Source organism: Lygodium microphyllum, chromosome 12, assembly GCF_053477565.2.
Source record: "Lygodium microphyllum isolate KBCC chromosome 12, Lygodium_microphyllum_v1.1.10, whole genome shotgun sequence".
NCBI lineage: Eukaryota > Viridiplantae > Streptophyta > Polypodiopsida > Schizaeales > Lygodiaceae > Lygodium > Lygodium microphyllum.
The window spans coordinates 150457219-150473759 of record NC_141146.1 but is presented as its reverse complement, the minus strand read 5'-3'; the positions used below and the strand labels follow the sequence as shown (position 1 = coordinate 150473759).

General features: G+C 39.1%; 2 protein-coding genes across 2 annotated transcripts in view; both read left to right on the top strand.

Annotated features, from left to right (window-relative positions):
• Positions 1–16541, top strand: part of LOC148028437 (uncharacterized) — a 137549-nt gene that overhangs the window by 94124 nt on the left and 26884 nt on the right. The window lies entirely within an intron of this gene.
• On the top strand, positions 15591–16430 carry LOC148028439 (uncharacterized). Its single transcript, XM_087689033.1, has 3 exons — positions 15591–15733; positions 15826–16315; positions 16386–16430. The coding sequence occupies exons 1-3, from the start codon at positions 15591–15593 to the stop codon at positions 16428–16430; spliced, it is 678 nt and encodes a 225-aa protein (XP_087545159.1).

The window sequence follows — 16541 nt, the reverse complement described above, 5'->3', positions numbered from 1 at the left end:
TCATTGCTCTCTAATGAATGGCAGTTCCTCTAGTTGACAAGCTTGATATAAGTAATTAGTGGCAAGCGATAGAAACCTTATTATACAATTAGTAGCAAGCATTGCAATATGTATCTCGTAATTTCTCTACTTGAAGATGATAAAAAATACTTCCTTTTTATTATGGAAAATTAAATTTAGCTTTAAACTTGACTATTGATTCTTGAGTATGCACGTGTGCACATGATAAAAACCATAGAATTAAGAATACACATTGAATAATTAAGCAAATTAAGTATGTTACAGTGAATGATCCATCTCATCTTCAATGAGATCAGCCCTTGCTAAACTATCTACTTCTAGGTCTATGTTACCAAGAGGTAACGAAACAAATAAGTCTATCCCACTATTAGATGTGTTGCTATATTGCTCAATAACTTCATCAATATCATCGACAATCACATTATTGTCTTCTTCTGTGTTTCCTTGAACATCTTTGCGAGGTTCATCTTGTACTATATCACGCATATCATCCATTATGGTGCCATCTTGCACATCATCATTAATTGTTGGATTGTCATCTGCTATCTCCATGTCGGTAATATTACCATATATTGGTTTTGAACGATTAGATATAGAGATGACATACCACCATCGGTTATTGTTTACCATTGGACTTTACACAACCTGTATTTGAAAAACAAAAGCAAAAAACTTAAATACTTATTATATTGTGTATATGTATCACATGTATACATATTAAAAAATTAGCTTTTGCATATATACATGCTCGCATTGTTGAGGTAGTACTAATGTATCATTCTTGTTTTGGTGAAATTTTGTAGAGTCAATGATTATAAAACCACTTGGATGACGTTTGATTCTGCAATGCTCACCATTTGTTACCACTTCTTTAAACCACTTCACATCCAGTACATATATAAAGAATCGTCTGAAGTCAAGCTTCAGAATATCCTGGATCAAGCCACAATAACCTTCCATGGTACCATTGGCATCCTCGAAGTGAGCAAGGACACCACAATCTTGGGTATTTCTCTTTTCATCTATACATTGAGTTCGAAGATGTTTACCCTCACACCAAAGTGCATTGAATAATGTACACTAGTAGTAAAAGATAAAAGATCAAACATGTCAATTATTTATATAAAATATAACTTATAGAAACAAATTAATTGATAGTATGTCTCACCTTTGATAAGCAACCTCGTGCGTATTCCCACTCTTCTTGAGATATATTAATTTCCTCCTCTTTTTCCATTCTCTCCATTTCCTCATGTAACCAATCTATATAAATATGACGTGGAAGCGCATTTAGATGATCTGGAAATGAGACATTACGTCCATATTTGGTGCGAAATTCTTGTCTTTTAGTTTTTATTCTTGCCCTTGCTTCATTATATAGTGTCACCCATTCGCTCATTACATTACTATTGAGCACACAAAAACTATTTAACTTACGAAGTTCTTCTTTTGTTAGCACTTTACTCATTCCTTTTTCTTGAGGTATTATAGAGGCCATCCTCAAGTCTTCATCATCTTTCCATAGTCGTGGTTGAGAGGGGTCCACTTCAGCAAGATATTCAGAGATATAAAGAAGGGACGATTGCACTAACCAAACCTCAGCCATGCTTCCCTCAGGCCGTGCTTTTTGCCTCACAAAATCTTTCAAGTTTTTCATGAAGCGCTCAAGAAAAAACATCCACCTTGCATGAACTGCCCCACAAAGTGCGATCTCATCAATCAAATGTACGAGTAAATGTTATTGAGCAGTCAAAATGGATCGAGAAAAAATTTCCTCCACTAAATAAACCACCTCAACAGATAATACTCTCGCATCTTGCAATGTGTTTGGATCAATTTCTTTCGAGCTCACGTATCTGTCAGGATGTATTTGAGAATTGTTTATTTTTGTGTAAAAATTCAAAGATATATAATGAAAAAATACAATGTATACACACCTCACAAGCTCTCCCATCTTGTAAATGATATCATGTACATCTTTGGATACACAATGGGATATGGTAGTAGGAAGTACGAACTGAATGTAAATAATATTCATAGATCAAATGATTAGTTGAGGAAAAAGTCATCATATCCCAAAGTTTACACATAGTTACTCCACTAATTACTATATTCATGGTTAGAGATACTCTTACTTGAATCATTTTGTGCCAATCGTGGGACTTCAAACTAGATAGTTGCTCCACACTTCTTTTCTTTCTCTTTATGAAGGCTCCCTTAAGACATCTCATACATCCTGTGGGTGTTCGAAAGGTACATATTTGTTCCTTCACTATTTTTCCCTCGTTCTTTGACAACATCCAAGGTGCATGGGGTAGCTCAATCTTTCCTCTGGGTCCAATGTGTGGCCAAGCTCGTCTCATGCGACCAATGTTACGTAAATCCTCCCTTACATTGACTGAATCACGAGCCCCTATCAAGTGATCCCATAATGTAGATACAACATTTTTGAATATGTGCATGGGGTCCAACAGGTGACTGATCTTGAGTTCAGTCCAGTACGGAAGATGAAAAAATATAGAGAACCTAACAAATAAACAATATATTATGTAAACAATTCATCATGATAAATACTTTAAAGTCAATCGAGAGAAATGCACTTCTTACTGACTCATGCCGAGTGGAGGGTGGCTGTCAGCATTAATCCATCTCTCCTTCCAATCTCGAATGGTTAGAGATTGTGAAGTCATTCCATTAGTAGGGAGAACATATTTGAGATGGTCAATAGGAAGAAATCGATGATGATTGTCGTAGATAACCTTCTTTAAACGTGCCGGCCTAGAGGAAACTAGAGAGGGACTGCAAATAGGACATGCATGATATCTTGATGTGGTTAAACTTGAACAAACAAGTGAATTAATTAAATGCAATTGATTCAAGTCTTTAATTTTAAATATAGAGTTATATACATGTACCTGAACACTCTCCGTATGTTGGAAAGTCATGCATGGTCCACAACAACATGGCCTTCAATGTGAAATCTCTAGAGGATGCAGATGCACTTGTATCTTACACCTCAATACCTTCCCATAACATTTCTAACTCTTCAATCAAAGGCTCTAAGTAAATGTCCATGTTTTTTACCTTGTTCTTTCCAAGAATTAGAAGGGACAACATTACATGTCCCTTTTTAATTGCCATGGTTGGAGGAATATTATAGTTTACCAATACCACTGGCCATACACTATATGATGTGCTTTTGATGCCAAATGGATTGATTCCATCCATACCTAAACCAAATCTCAAATTTCTTGGCTCTTCTTTGAAAATGGGCCACAAATTATCTATAGTTTCCATGCCGGTGTGTCTGTAGGGATCCTCCATTTTCGATCACTTGAACGATGACTAGCATGCCATGACATGAGCTTTCCAATAGACTTACACTTGAACATTAGTTTTATACGTGGAACAATCGGAAAATGTCGCAAAACCTTACGAGGCACATCCATTGACTTCATCTCCACTTCGTATCTTGATTCGCCACAAACAGGACACTCTCATGCGAACTCATGAATCCCACGAAATAAGACATAATCATTGACACATGCATGGATCTTGACATAATCGAGGCCTCCCAGCGATGTCAAGTAATGTCTTTCTTGCTCTCTCTTAGTTGGCAATTTGTTTCCTTTTGGAAGCATTTGTAATAATAACCTACATATATTTTTAAAAGTGAGTTAAAAAACCACCAACATATATTTCTGTTTGATTTCAAAATAGAACAATTAATATTATGATTCATAAGCCAAATTGAATTGATACCTACTTCAATAACGCATCCAAACTAACATTACTCCATCCATAAATTGTTTGCAAGTTAAGTATCTGGAGGGACGCACGAAGAACGGAATACGTACAACCTTCATACAACAGAGTAGATGATGCTACGTATAGTGGATCATCTAGCTTGGTAGAGTGACCTTCTCCCTGAACCGGTTGCGAAAATAGATGGTGTACCATGTTGTCCAAAATCTCATCCTCTACGACTTGATGGGTCATTTCATGAGGTGGTTTATCATGGTCGTGAGTCTCTACTCTTCTTGAAGACTCTGCCTCCTCGCGTCGACGTTTTGCAGCCTCTCGACGCCCGGGAGGGAGCATCGAAGGATGTGACACCGCATCTTGCTCAACCACAAAAGGGAGTTTCATGTACGTTGATATATATTGTGTAACATAGACTAGCAATCTTAGTGGTAAAAAGAAACAATGAATACCAGTGATTTTTCTCGGTCCCATTCTCCATACAAGCTGAGGTGTGACATTACAATTCGACGTGCTCGAAAAATATACCCTCGACAACGATCACACATGCATTTAATTTTTCATCGTAGCCATGCATCTCGATTATGATAACGTAATGTTTCATCCTCACTTGAGGATGTGCTCGTTGACTCATTAGCATGCACCGCACAAGGTGATGACGACGACATGATTAAACCTAATTCATGACAACATCAAAATATTTGTCATTCATATATTTACATAAAAACTTTAAGCTAGCGTATTAATTATTCTAAGATCTCAATTATAAATACACAAAAGTCATCATAAATACATTAAAACTTATAATAAAAATTCACTATCAAAACTTATCTTAAAAACAAAAAATTATGATAAAGCCTAAATGTGCGTCTATATCCGCGTTTACATACGCATCTATTTATGCGTCTATGTTCGCATCTATACTCGCGTTTACATGAACAATAGACGCGCATATACATGCCAAAATAGATGCACACGTCAAAATTCAAACCATACTTAAATCATTTCTTTTCAAATTGTGCCTTTCCTTTCCTTCGTTTTTTGCGGTTCTGAAGCTTGAGTTTAGCCGACATGCAGTCTCTTCATGCCTCACCTAGTCTCTTCATGCCTCACCTCCTCATGACTCACCTCTACTTTCATTTCAAACACACAAGAAGGGAAAAAGGAAAGCCAAGGAGAGGAAGAAAGAGAGAAAAATAGAGAGGAGAACAAGAAGAAGCAGTAAGCAAGCAAGCAAGCATCAAGGGAGGGTAACTTACCAAGGAGAGGAAGAAGGAGAAGGCAGAAGCGCCACCACCCGCCACACCTAACACCCAAGGTGAGTCTCTCTCTCTCTCTCTCTATATATATATATATATATATATATATGTCTCTCTCTTTCTCTCTCTGCTCTGCCTGTGTATTAGGATTTCTGATTATATTATGTATTGCATTTTGTAAATCATCAATGGCAATCGTCGGACTAGAATCAGCCGACTGAGCGTGTCTGCCAGCACGTCTACATTTCAGTGTAGACGCAGGTATAGACGTGAAAAAATATTTTCCCTCATTGCATCTGAGGACGCGTCTCAGAGTTCGTGTGCTGGCGCATGTGCTTTGCAGTCTATACGCGATGATACACGTGCGCGCCAGAGCATTGACCTGGAATATGCATCTGACAACGCGTCTATACTGCATCTCATATGTGAATATAGATGCGTTGGACAGAGGGTTGACTTTAGGAACGCGTCTGAGAGCGCATCTAACCTGCAATTTAGACGCGGTCATACACGCGCCAGCTCTCCCAGGTCTGATAAAAAACAATATATTTTTGCAATGATGAATGTGACCAATCCCATGTTTGTGTTTATCAGTTTTCTTGTTTATGAGAAGCGTTAGCACTTAAGTTTTATGCTCGATATCTAAAGAAAGCTCTTTGAAAATGTTTAAGTATGGATGAAGGTAATATATGATTTTCTTTATGCAAACAAATTTGTCTTTTTCCTGTGTTTTTTTTGCAGATGTCATATCCTAGTTCATCTAGCAATGACCCGGATTTGGATCACATGAATGATACATTGGCCTCGTTTGGGAGGGGGATCAATGCATTTTTTGGAGGTTTTCCTAGTAGGGAAGACTTCATGGAAGAGATTACCAAACACCTTGGCCGCTCTCCCATAGTAGACGAGGTATTCAGCGTCATGTTTGAAACGCCTCTAACGTCTTTGCCTGGCACTACTTCCCAAACTCCAATTGCAGATACTCCACATGCAGATACTCCATATGCAGGTACTCCAATTGCAGGTACTCCACATGCGGGTACTCCACGTACAACACATGTACGTGCATCGGCTGAAGCACAAGCGTCAGCCCCGATGCACGTGCATCTACAGAAGCACGTGCATCCAGCAAGGCAGAGGGTAGTCGATAGAGAGGGAGGAGGGAGTGTGGAGGGGGAGGACGAGGCTTGTGTGGGGCTTGCCTAGGAGGTGGCGAGCGATCACCCTCACCAGTAGATCACGTAGAGGAGCCAGTACGCCAGTACTATAGTGTTACAGATACTGGTGGCATCTTCCATGATGATGAAGGAAGGGATGTAATGGCGTACATGAGGAGCGTCGTGCATGCGATGTATAAAGATTGTTTCATCTACTTCAAAAATCAGAAAAGCGGCTTGTGGCAGGAGGTGTTGAGGGCAGTCCATAGGAGGTACCCAAATCCTGAGGGTCAGCGATTCTCGGATGATTGGGGACGCACAAAAGTGAGGGATTTGCTTCACAACAAAAGATCCCACCTCATGACACGTGCCAGGGACTCACTGCGGAGGCAGGAGGAGGGGCGTGGAGCCTATAGCCAACCACCTATGTGCCACCGCATAGAGTGAAAGAAAGCCAAGAAGAAAGCAGCAGAGAAAGTGAAGAGTCGCCAGCACACAGAGGCGCGATGGATCCAAATGGAAACCATGGGATCGTCGCATTACGGATTGGGCGGCAGAGAGTCGTGGGAGGCAGAGTTTGTAAGTATATTTTGATTTCTAGTTTTTTAAAATTTATATTTATTTCAATTCTTTATATAATTTGTTCTAATACATTGTGTCTCATAATTGTTTGTATACATCATAATTGTTTTGTAGACTACTATTGTTGGTAGGATACCTACTCCTAGAGAGGCAGGTTACCATCGAGGCTATAACCGCGCAGCCACATGGCTTCACTTCTATGAGGAGGGTCCCATCACTGAGGACCAATACAACCGGGCTATGAGGATTCTAAAGCCAGAGGAGGTATGTTTTTCTTACTTTCCTATTAAAAGTATAGCTAATTATAATTTTTTCTCCACCATGTCTACGTAAGCAACCTTGATCTTTTGTGTGTGTATGTGGAGCATAGCGAGGAGGGGGATAGCAACACTAGTAGCCATGGTGGTACTAGTGAAGATGTTTCTTCTTCAGATTCGTTATAAACACGCGTTTATAAGCGCGTCTACAATGCAGAGTACACGCGCTTACATGCGCTAGATAATTCAAATTTTTTAAAAAATAAATATCTTTTTTTAAAAATGAGTTTTTTTGTTTTCCATTCGCGTCTACGGGTGCTTATAAAAGCGCATCTATAAGCGTATCTATATGCCCATCTAACTGCCAAATAGATGCACTAATAGATGCACAAAATAAATTAAATAAATAGAAATTTTGGTTTATTATGCGCTTGTATTCACACGTGTATATGTGCATCTATTGCGCGTCTATTTTTGCATGTAAATTCATTCATGCATGCGATTATAGACGTGACACTGTAGACGTGCAAATAGACGGGCGGATAGACGTACCCGTAATATTTTCTCTATATTCAAAAATCACGTCTAAAAGTGCGTCTATGAGGCCTTTTTATTGTAGTGTCTAATATGCCATATGGTAAGAATTTGAGAGCCTCGTCAATTGATATTTCCCATTATCTTGACAATAAAACCAAAATGTTGTGGGTTAGGGCACAAGTATTACGACATTAAACCAAATATCTATTCTTTCAAAATCTTCAACATCATTAACAAACTGTCTCTAATATAGTCATCTTATACTCTACTACAAACCAAGAGGTGTTGTGAACTCACCAATGTACCTTTTTACATTGTAATCAAAAGCTTAAAGGATCAAAGATGATTCCTTGCTCCAAGTGATATTATCTCCATAAGGAAACACCTCAATCCCACATCCACATTAAGCATAGCCATTGTTGACAGAAAAGGAGAAAAAGGAGACCACATCATATTGGGGAATACGGGAATTTCCCATAAGTTTGGGACACGTGGTAAAATCTTTGGATTTGTCATAACTTGAACACTATAACTCCAAATCGAGTGCTCTATAGCTCAATAGATTCCATTTTTCAAGTGCTTTCCAATGATAGGTCACATCATATGGTTTTGAGAAACTTATGGGTATGTTATCCGGGTGCCACCTTTTTAGTATTCAAAAAATTCATCTCGTCCCCTTTCCCACTTTCTCATAAACTCTTTCTCAACCTCTTACTTAGATGGGATGAAGAGAAGAAAAGTAAGAGATGGAGAAGAGCTTCAGTATTTCGAGTTACTCACTCACGTATCAATAGAGTACATCGTTGTTTGCGATTTCGTTGCATATAAGAGGTGGTGCAAGCTATCACTTGACTAAACAAGTTCATGTGAAGCGCCTTTTTGTTCAATGCTAAGATGCTATTAATTACAACCCAAGATTGTATCAACATGACAAATTTATGCAAGTTTTACATGGATTGAAATCAATCAAGATAAGTTTTCTTAATAATGCAAGCCTTGCATGATGCTCATAAACTTAATACATTAAGCGAGTGCTAGTTGAAATGTTTGAAACAATTTGGTTGCCTCTCTTTAGAATGTATTCTCTACAGTGGATAGAAGTGTTTATCTTGGTGTGGCCCTAACTCATTAAAATATACACTTATAACTTGTGTTAAATCCTTTTACTTGGACCTCTTTGAAGCATAATTATGATTTCTTCTGTTTGAAGGTGATCACAATGTCAAGTAACTAGCACTTCCACTAGAAATGCTAGGGGAGGCTACAAACGGCATGAAAACTCTCAATAAGGATTGCTAACGAGGAGGAGATGAGTGCACCCATCTAGCTTGATGTAGTATACAGGCCTAGAGCTACCTTGATATGATGCAACCTTGGTGGAGGTTCCTACAATAAGCATCATGTACAATTGCTATATAAATCTCTACTAGTCTCTTCAAATACTCAAGGAAGGTTGTGCCATAGTAGGCCTTAGCATGGCTGTCTAGACTTCATTGACCATGCACTATTCATTTGTACAACTACAAGTGCATGAGAGTCATAGATATGCTCATGCACCAACTGAGTTCAACTAACTATGTATACTCCAAGCTACAAGTATTATCCATTTATTTCACTTTCTTAGTGTCATATCCATTACCCTTCATTGTGTTGACTTGCATATTTTCCAAAGATTCATTTCTGGCCGTAACAAGCATGGGTTGCACAATATCACATTCTTCCACAATTTCATCATGAATATTCACATTTACATATTCTACATCCAAAACATCCACTGAGACATTTGCATTTTCTATAACTTCACCATTGCATACATCCATGGCAAGTCTCGAGGTATCACCGTACCAAAAATCATGTCCTTGGGTGATTTCTCACCGTTCTCCGTGACCACCCAATCCATAGGTGTACCAATTTTCTTTAGCCCAATTCTACTGCATAGGTTTCTTTCTCTATCTATCATGAGACATACTATTGGAGCTTTTCCACTTTTTTGTGCCTTTAACACCATATTAGAGATTTTGGGAATTTCCCAAGTCCCACTTTGAATGAATGTCTTACTTTTGTGAATAAAAAAGAGCACTATGTTTATGTTTATCGTTAAAGGGCACTTTGTATGTTACAAATATGAGATCACACATCTTGAGAGCTTAAATGATGAATGTAAGCTATGTGGCTGTTATGAGATTTGGATTTCACCTCTATCTTTTCTAGCATACTAACAAAATATGATGTTGTATGGTGGTGGAAACATGAAGGAGGCTTAACTAGTATATACCTAGGAAATTTCCAAGTTTAATGTAAGAATACAAAGGTTTGATGGAGTGGAGAGAGAATTTAGAATACAAGAGCCTTAAACATTGTATGAAAATATATTATCATGGCCAAAATTTATTATGTTATGGATTTGAAGATATTATAATACGAGTTTTTTCTTTTAGATATAGCATCATTTAAAGTGACATGCATAAGTTTCATGAACTAGGACCTTAAAAGAGTCACCACTAACTAGGTGTGGTTTAATAACTTGATCTAATACCATATCGTAATAAGTTTGGATAACCTATGATGTGATGGTTCATTTCCTGTGTAAACCAATAGACACAAGTATGTCAAATAATTGCTCACCCCATTTACATTTTTTGTATGTATATGCATGATATATAAATATCTTTTATTCAAAATTTCTATCTATCTTAACAATATATGGACAAGATGGATATTGACTTTGGCCAAAATTAACAAGTTTCACACTTTGACTAGCTAAATGAATTTTCATATCATAAAATGAAGATTTATATACCAAGCTAGAAGTTTATGATTTTTCTAAGACTAAAGATTTAACATTTGACCAATGATTTGTGTTTCCAAAGAAATAGACATAAATTTTATAATCAATCAAGATTTATTTGTTAGCTAAGACATAAAGTACAAAATTGGACTTAAACCACTTTATAAGAAATTTTAACACAATTAATTAATGTTATTGAAAGAATAAAAAACATTAAGTAGATTCTCTCATTGATATTGGTGGCGTTTAAAAACACCAAGGAAGCTACACAAAACACTTTAAATTTTTCACAAGCATATATTTTATAGCCATGCAAAAGCCCTTAATGTAAGGGATATATTTACTATGGAAGTCAAAATTAGTCCATATAGAGTCACTGTCTTGTTGCATCATGTATATTGGAAAAATACAACTTTTGTAGATAGCTGCACTACCATTTATGAAATGTTTGTGATATCCTAACTCATGAGCAAGTTGCATTGCTTCCATATCTTTCAAAGTAGAGACTAAAGGAGTCTGCTTCAACATGGATAATTGTGAGTTGTTCAATGTAAGTGATAGATGATGTGAGGTATTTGTTGAGTATGCTTGTATAGTAGATGGTTATAAAGTACAAAATAGGATTTAAACCACTTTATAAAAAATTTCAACACAATTAACTAATGTTACTCAAAGAATAAAAAACATCAAGTAGATTCTCTCATTGATATTGGTGGTGTTTAGAAACACAAAGGTAAGTATATAAAACACTTTAAATTTCTAACAAGCATATATTTCATAGCCATACAAAATAATCTAATGTAAGGGATATATTTATTATAAAAGTCAAAATTAGTCCATATAGAGTCAGCGCCTTCTTGTTAATCATGTATATTGGAAAAATACAAATTTTGTAGATTTTGTATAAAAAATTTAGCTACACTACCATTTATGAAATGTTTTTAATATCCTAACTCATGAGAAAATTGCATTGCTTCCATATCTTTCAAAGTAGAGACTAAAGGAGTTTACTTCAACATGGATAATTGTGAGTTGTTCAATGTAAGTGATAGACGATGCGAGGCATTTGTTGAGTATGTTTGTATAGTAGACTATCATAAAGTACAAAATAGGATCTAAACCACTTTATAAGAAATTTCAATACAATTAACTAATGTTATTGAAACAATAAGAAACATCAAGTAGATTCTCTCATTTATATTGGTGGTGTTTAGAAACACCAAGGTAATTACATAAAACACTTTAAATTTCTAACAAGCATATATTTCATAGCCATGCAAAAGCCTTTAATGTAAGGGATATATCTATTATGAAAGTCAAAATTAATCCATATAGAGTCAGCGCCTTCTTGTTACATCATGTATATTGAAAAAATACAATTTTTGTAGATTTTGTATAAAACTTTTAGCTGCAATACCATTTATGAAATGTTTGTGATATCCTAACTCATGAGCAAGTTGCATTGCTTCCATATATTTCAAAGTAGAGACTAAAGGAGTTTGCTTCAACATGAATAATTGTGAGCTGTTCAATGTAAGAGACGGATGACGTGAAGCATTTGTTGAGGATGTTTGTATAATAGATGGTCTCTTGAAGCAAGAAGTAATTTAAGATTGAACATATATACCATCTTTATCAATCATGCACTACAAGGGATCGGGCTCATACCCGCGCTCCTAGCCGCACAAAATGACTTGGGAAAAAAAGTGTCAGGCCCGTGTAATAGCGCGTGTATCATCGCGGCCAGAGACATGCGTGTAAAAGCGCGTGTACAGTGACAGCCAGTCGCATGAATACACGACCCCATACACGCGTTCTGCGCAGTTTTGCTGTAAATTTACACGCGAATCTAACAGACTATCCGCGCAAATATACGCGATTTTGACAGATGACACGCGCTTATACACGCGATTACAGAGGGGAAAAAAAATCCAGAGAGTGCTTTTGGGTGCCTGGATGCTGTTCCAGCATCCAGCCACCCAAAGGCACTCTCTGGATTTTTTTTTTGGTGCATTGCACCATAAAAAAAGAGCGATTTAGATTTCAAGACACGAATCAAGACTCACTCTCTATGAATACACGATTCAATATTACTATCTAAAACTTAATACACGACTCAAGACTCATGATTCAATACATTGTCAATACATGATACATTTGTGTACAAGGGAGTCCATATGTCAAAATAGCCCATGGCTTTAATTAGGAACAAATATATACAAAGTCAAATAGGGAGCTAGGTGCAAAAAAGCCCATGGCTTCAGTTACAAGAAATTTTTGTACAACCACATCCTACAGTATTCTGAAAGCTAATCAGAGGATGATGAGGACCCTGTGCTCTCTCCATGATCAGAGGAGCTCGCATCGGTATATTTCGATGAGTGGTGCTCGCCTCCACCAGGAGCAGTGGCACGAACATCAGCAGTGGCGGCTGGATCATCAGGGGTAGGAGCATCAGCAGCTTGTGCCTGTTCAAGAAATATACCGTATGTAAGTATACATATATATGTAATTAAATAAACCGAAATCATTCATTTAGAGTTTTCAAGTACCTGTCGACCGTATGGTCTCATGGCCGCGTCAAACTGCGCATCCGTAATACGTCCCTCGTTTCTGAAGATGGCCCACGTGTCACGTCTGCTATTGCGGCGAGCATACCCAGTCTCGTGGGCTGTGGGCCTCCTCCCCATAACCCGTCGCTGTAACATAATCAAGATAGTTTGTAAGATCAAAACAATCATAGAATCAATGAATTTGGCAAACAATCAAATAAAGAGGCAAGTTACTTACGAACTCTGCCTCCCACGACTCGACGCCGCCAGATCCGAAATGCGACGATCCAATGGTCTCCATCTGGATCCGTCGTGCCTCCACATGCTGCCTGCTCTTCACGCCTCGCTCTGCGCGCTTCTTTGCCTCCTTCCACTCGCGTTTGTGGGCAGTGGCAGGTTTCTCACAAGGATAGCCACCCGCAGCTACATTCACCCCATCATCGTACGCGAGTTTCTTAAGGTGAGATCTTTTATTACTTAAGATCTCCCTTATTCGCGTCCTTCCCCATACATCCGAGAATGTCGCTCGTGGGGGATTGGGGTACCGACTATGTACACTATCTAGGACCTCCCTAACTAACCGGCTATCTTGATCTTTAAATTTTACAAAACAGTTTCTATACATGTTTGAAACTACCCCCCGCATATACTCCATCACCTCTTTCCCTCTCGCATCCATGACTACCCCGCCCCTATCCATAACATCGTAGAAAATCTCTCCCTCCACCTCTCTCGCCTCCTCCGACTCCTCACTGTCTCCTCGTACATGCCTCCCTCCATGCCCTCTCTCACCGCGTGCCCTACTACCCCCCCCACCAAAGCACCCGCCACATAATCCTCCACTCCCGCTCTCCCTACTGCGGCGTCGGCTCTCATCTGTACTGCGGGAGTAGCCATGACTAGGGGTGGCTGCACGTGACTGTGTACGTGACTGTGGCTGTGAGGGAGCACGTGATGGTGGCCGTGAGCCCTCACGTGACGGTACAGAGGAGGGTGTGCGTGAGTGTGTCCATGCAGGGGTGTGTCTCCTCGGTGAGCGTGTATGCGCAGGGGTACGTCTCGCCGGACTCGCAGGCGTAGACGGCAGTGGAGAGGCTTGTGTACTTGGGGGCGCGGTGTGACCTGGGAGTCTAGGAGGAGGATGGGCATACATATACTCTGTCAGCTCCACTGGATTAGGATGGCGCCCAAAATGGTTTATCATCTCCATCATCCAAGTGGCGTATGCCCACGGATCGGAGGAAGAGCCTGGATCCATGAAGAATCTGCAAAGCATCGAAATTCCGCCTCAATGAACTAAGCAAAACATGCATATAAAAAATAAACATATCTCCTACAATATATCTCCTCAATATATCTCCTACAATATATAACCTACAACATATATCTACCATTCTAGAAAATAAACATATCTCTTACAATACCAAACATCGAATTAGTAGAAGATCATAAGCCAAAAGAAGAAGTTCATTTCGAATTAGTGACGAAATTCATGAAAAACAAAAACTCTTTCCTCTATCTTGATGGACATTGTCCATCAAGGGAGAAATGACTAAACACATACACAAGGGTTCCTTCTTCTCTCTTTCCTCTATCTTGACGGATGTCGTTTGTCAAGAAATAAATAGTTAAGCACATATACAATGTGTGTGAATTCTATCCTCTGTCGCTTTCAAGTACACATAGCACGGGTGGAAATAAAGAAAGCGACAGATTTGCCAAAACAAACAAACGACAACCAACCTCTTTGAAAAGTCTTTGAAAAGTGAGTTCGTTGATTCTTGCTTCTCTCTCCCTTTCTGTGTTGTCTGCACCCTTTGCTTCTTTTGGGTAGTCCAAGAGGGAGAAGGCTGGTTGGAAGAGGCAGGTTCGGGGGTTTGGAAGAGCTGGAGGCAGAGGTACTGTAGCGACAAAGAAAGAAGAATAAGAAGTGTTTTGAAAGAGGGCTTTTGAAAGAAAGAAAGCGACGCGCGCGGTAGGTAAACGCAAAAAGCACGCGTGTAAAAGCACGTGTAAAAGCGCAGCAGAATACATTGTAGACGCGCCTGTACACGCGACACAGAGACTGTTTATACTTTTTTTAAAAACTGATTGTTCTTGTGTATCCATTGTTTTGTGCATAGGATGTGTATGATTTTACTAAAAACTGATCCTACTTCTGTATTGGTTATTTTGGACATAGCATGTCATCATCCTCTTCAAGCAGTTCTGGTGAGGATGAGACAATGCGTCATCGTGATCGCGACGTGTGGTTGGCACAAAGGATCAAGTGTACGTGTAATCGATGTCAAGGGTGCATTGTACGAGCGTGTCGAATTACATTGAATCACATCTCGATGTATGGAGAATGGATTCAAACAGGTTTAGAGGTGAGAAGATGTGAATTGAAAGTATTAAAATAACTCATGGTGTGCAAATTAATGGAGCGCGTTGTAATATATATACTATGATTGAAGCAGGATGCAGTACCACACCCTAACATGGTGCCATACGCACGGCGAGAGCATGCAAAGCGTCGACGAGATGATGCTGGAGCTTCGGGATCTGTTGTCGGAGATGAGTGGGAAAGGGATGACAATAGCCCTGCACCCCACGAAGTTGTGGAAGAGGAAGTGTTTAATGACATGGTGCGGAATCTTTTTAGGGATGATCGCAAAGGTGTGGACGACAATGATATGGAACAAGAGCATCTCTACAACGCTTCATCGACACCGGTTTTTGAAGGGTGCACATTCTCTATTTTACGTGCTTCACTTGAACTACTCAATATACAAACAGTTTATGGATGGAGCAATGCAAGTCTTGACGCATTATTGAAGTAAGCATTGTAACTTGCAAATTTGAGTTAGTGGTTTTTGGTTTACAGTATAGGGTTTAGGGTTATGGGCTAATTGATGATATTGGATGCAGGCTATTATCAAACATGCTTCCAAAGGGGAATAGACTACCCACCTCAAGAGACAAAGCGAGGCGCTATGTGACATCTCTTGGAGGATTGGATTATGATCGCATACATGCATGCGTCAATGATTGCATTCTCTTTCGTGGGACGCATAAGGAGGCTCGACAGTGTCCCACTTGTGGTGAAGCAAGGTATAGAACAGATGTGAAGAGTTTTGATGTACCTCGTAAAGTCTTGCGACACTTTCCTATAATTCCTTGCATCAAACACATGTTCAAGTGCAAATCCATAGCAGAGCTCATGTCATGGCATTCCTCGCATCGATCGGATGATGGCATGTGGAGAATTCCTGCAGACACTCCTGCTTGGAAGCATATTGAAGATGAGTGGCCCAGCTTTAAAACAGAGCCCAGAAACTTGAGACTTGGCCTAGGTATGGATGGAGTGAATCCGTTTGGTTTCAAGAGCACCGCATACAGTGTGTGGCCGGTTGTGTTGGTGAATTACAACCTTCCACCATCAATGGCGATCAAGAAGGGACATCTTATGTTATCCCTTCTGATTCCAGGGAAACATAAAGTCAAGCATATGGATGTTTATCTTGAACCGTTGATTGATGAGTTGGAGGAACTATGGAGAGGTGTTGCGGTAGTGGACATTAGTAGGCCTCCCTCCTCTCGACACTTCGACTTAAAAGCAGTGTTGATGTGGACAATGCATGACT

Coding starts and splice junctions, on each gene's coding strand:
- LOC148028439 (XM_087689033.1), top strand. CDS start 15,591: ATGGAACAAGAGCATCTCTACAACGCTTCATCGACACCGGTTTTTGAA. Junction 15,734..15,825: donor AGTCTTGACGCATTATTGAA/GTAAGCATTGTA, acceptor TATTGGATGCAG/GCTATTATCAAACATGCTTC. Junction 16,316..16,385: donor GTGTGTGGCCGGTTGTGTTG/GTGAATTACAAC, acceptor TTCTGATTCCAG/GGAAACATAAAGTCAAGCAT.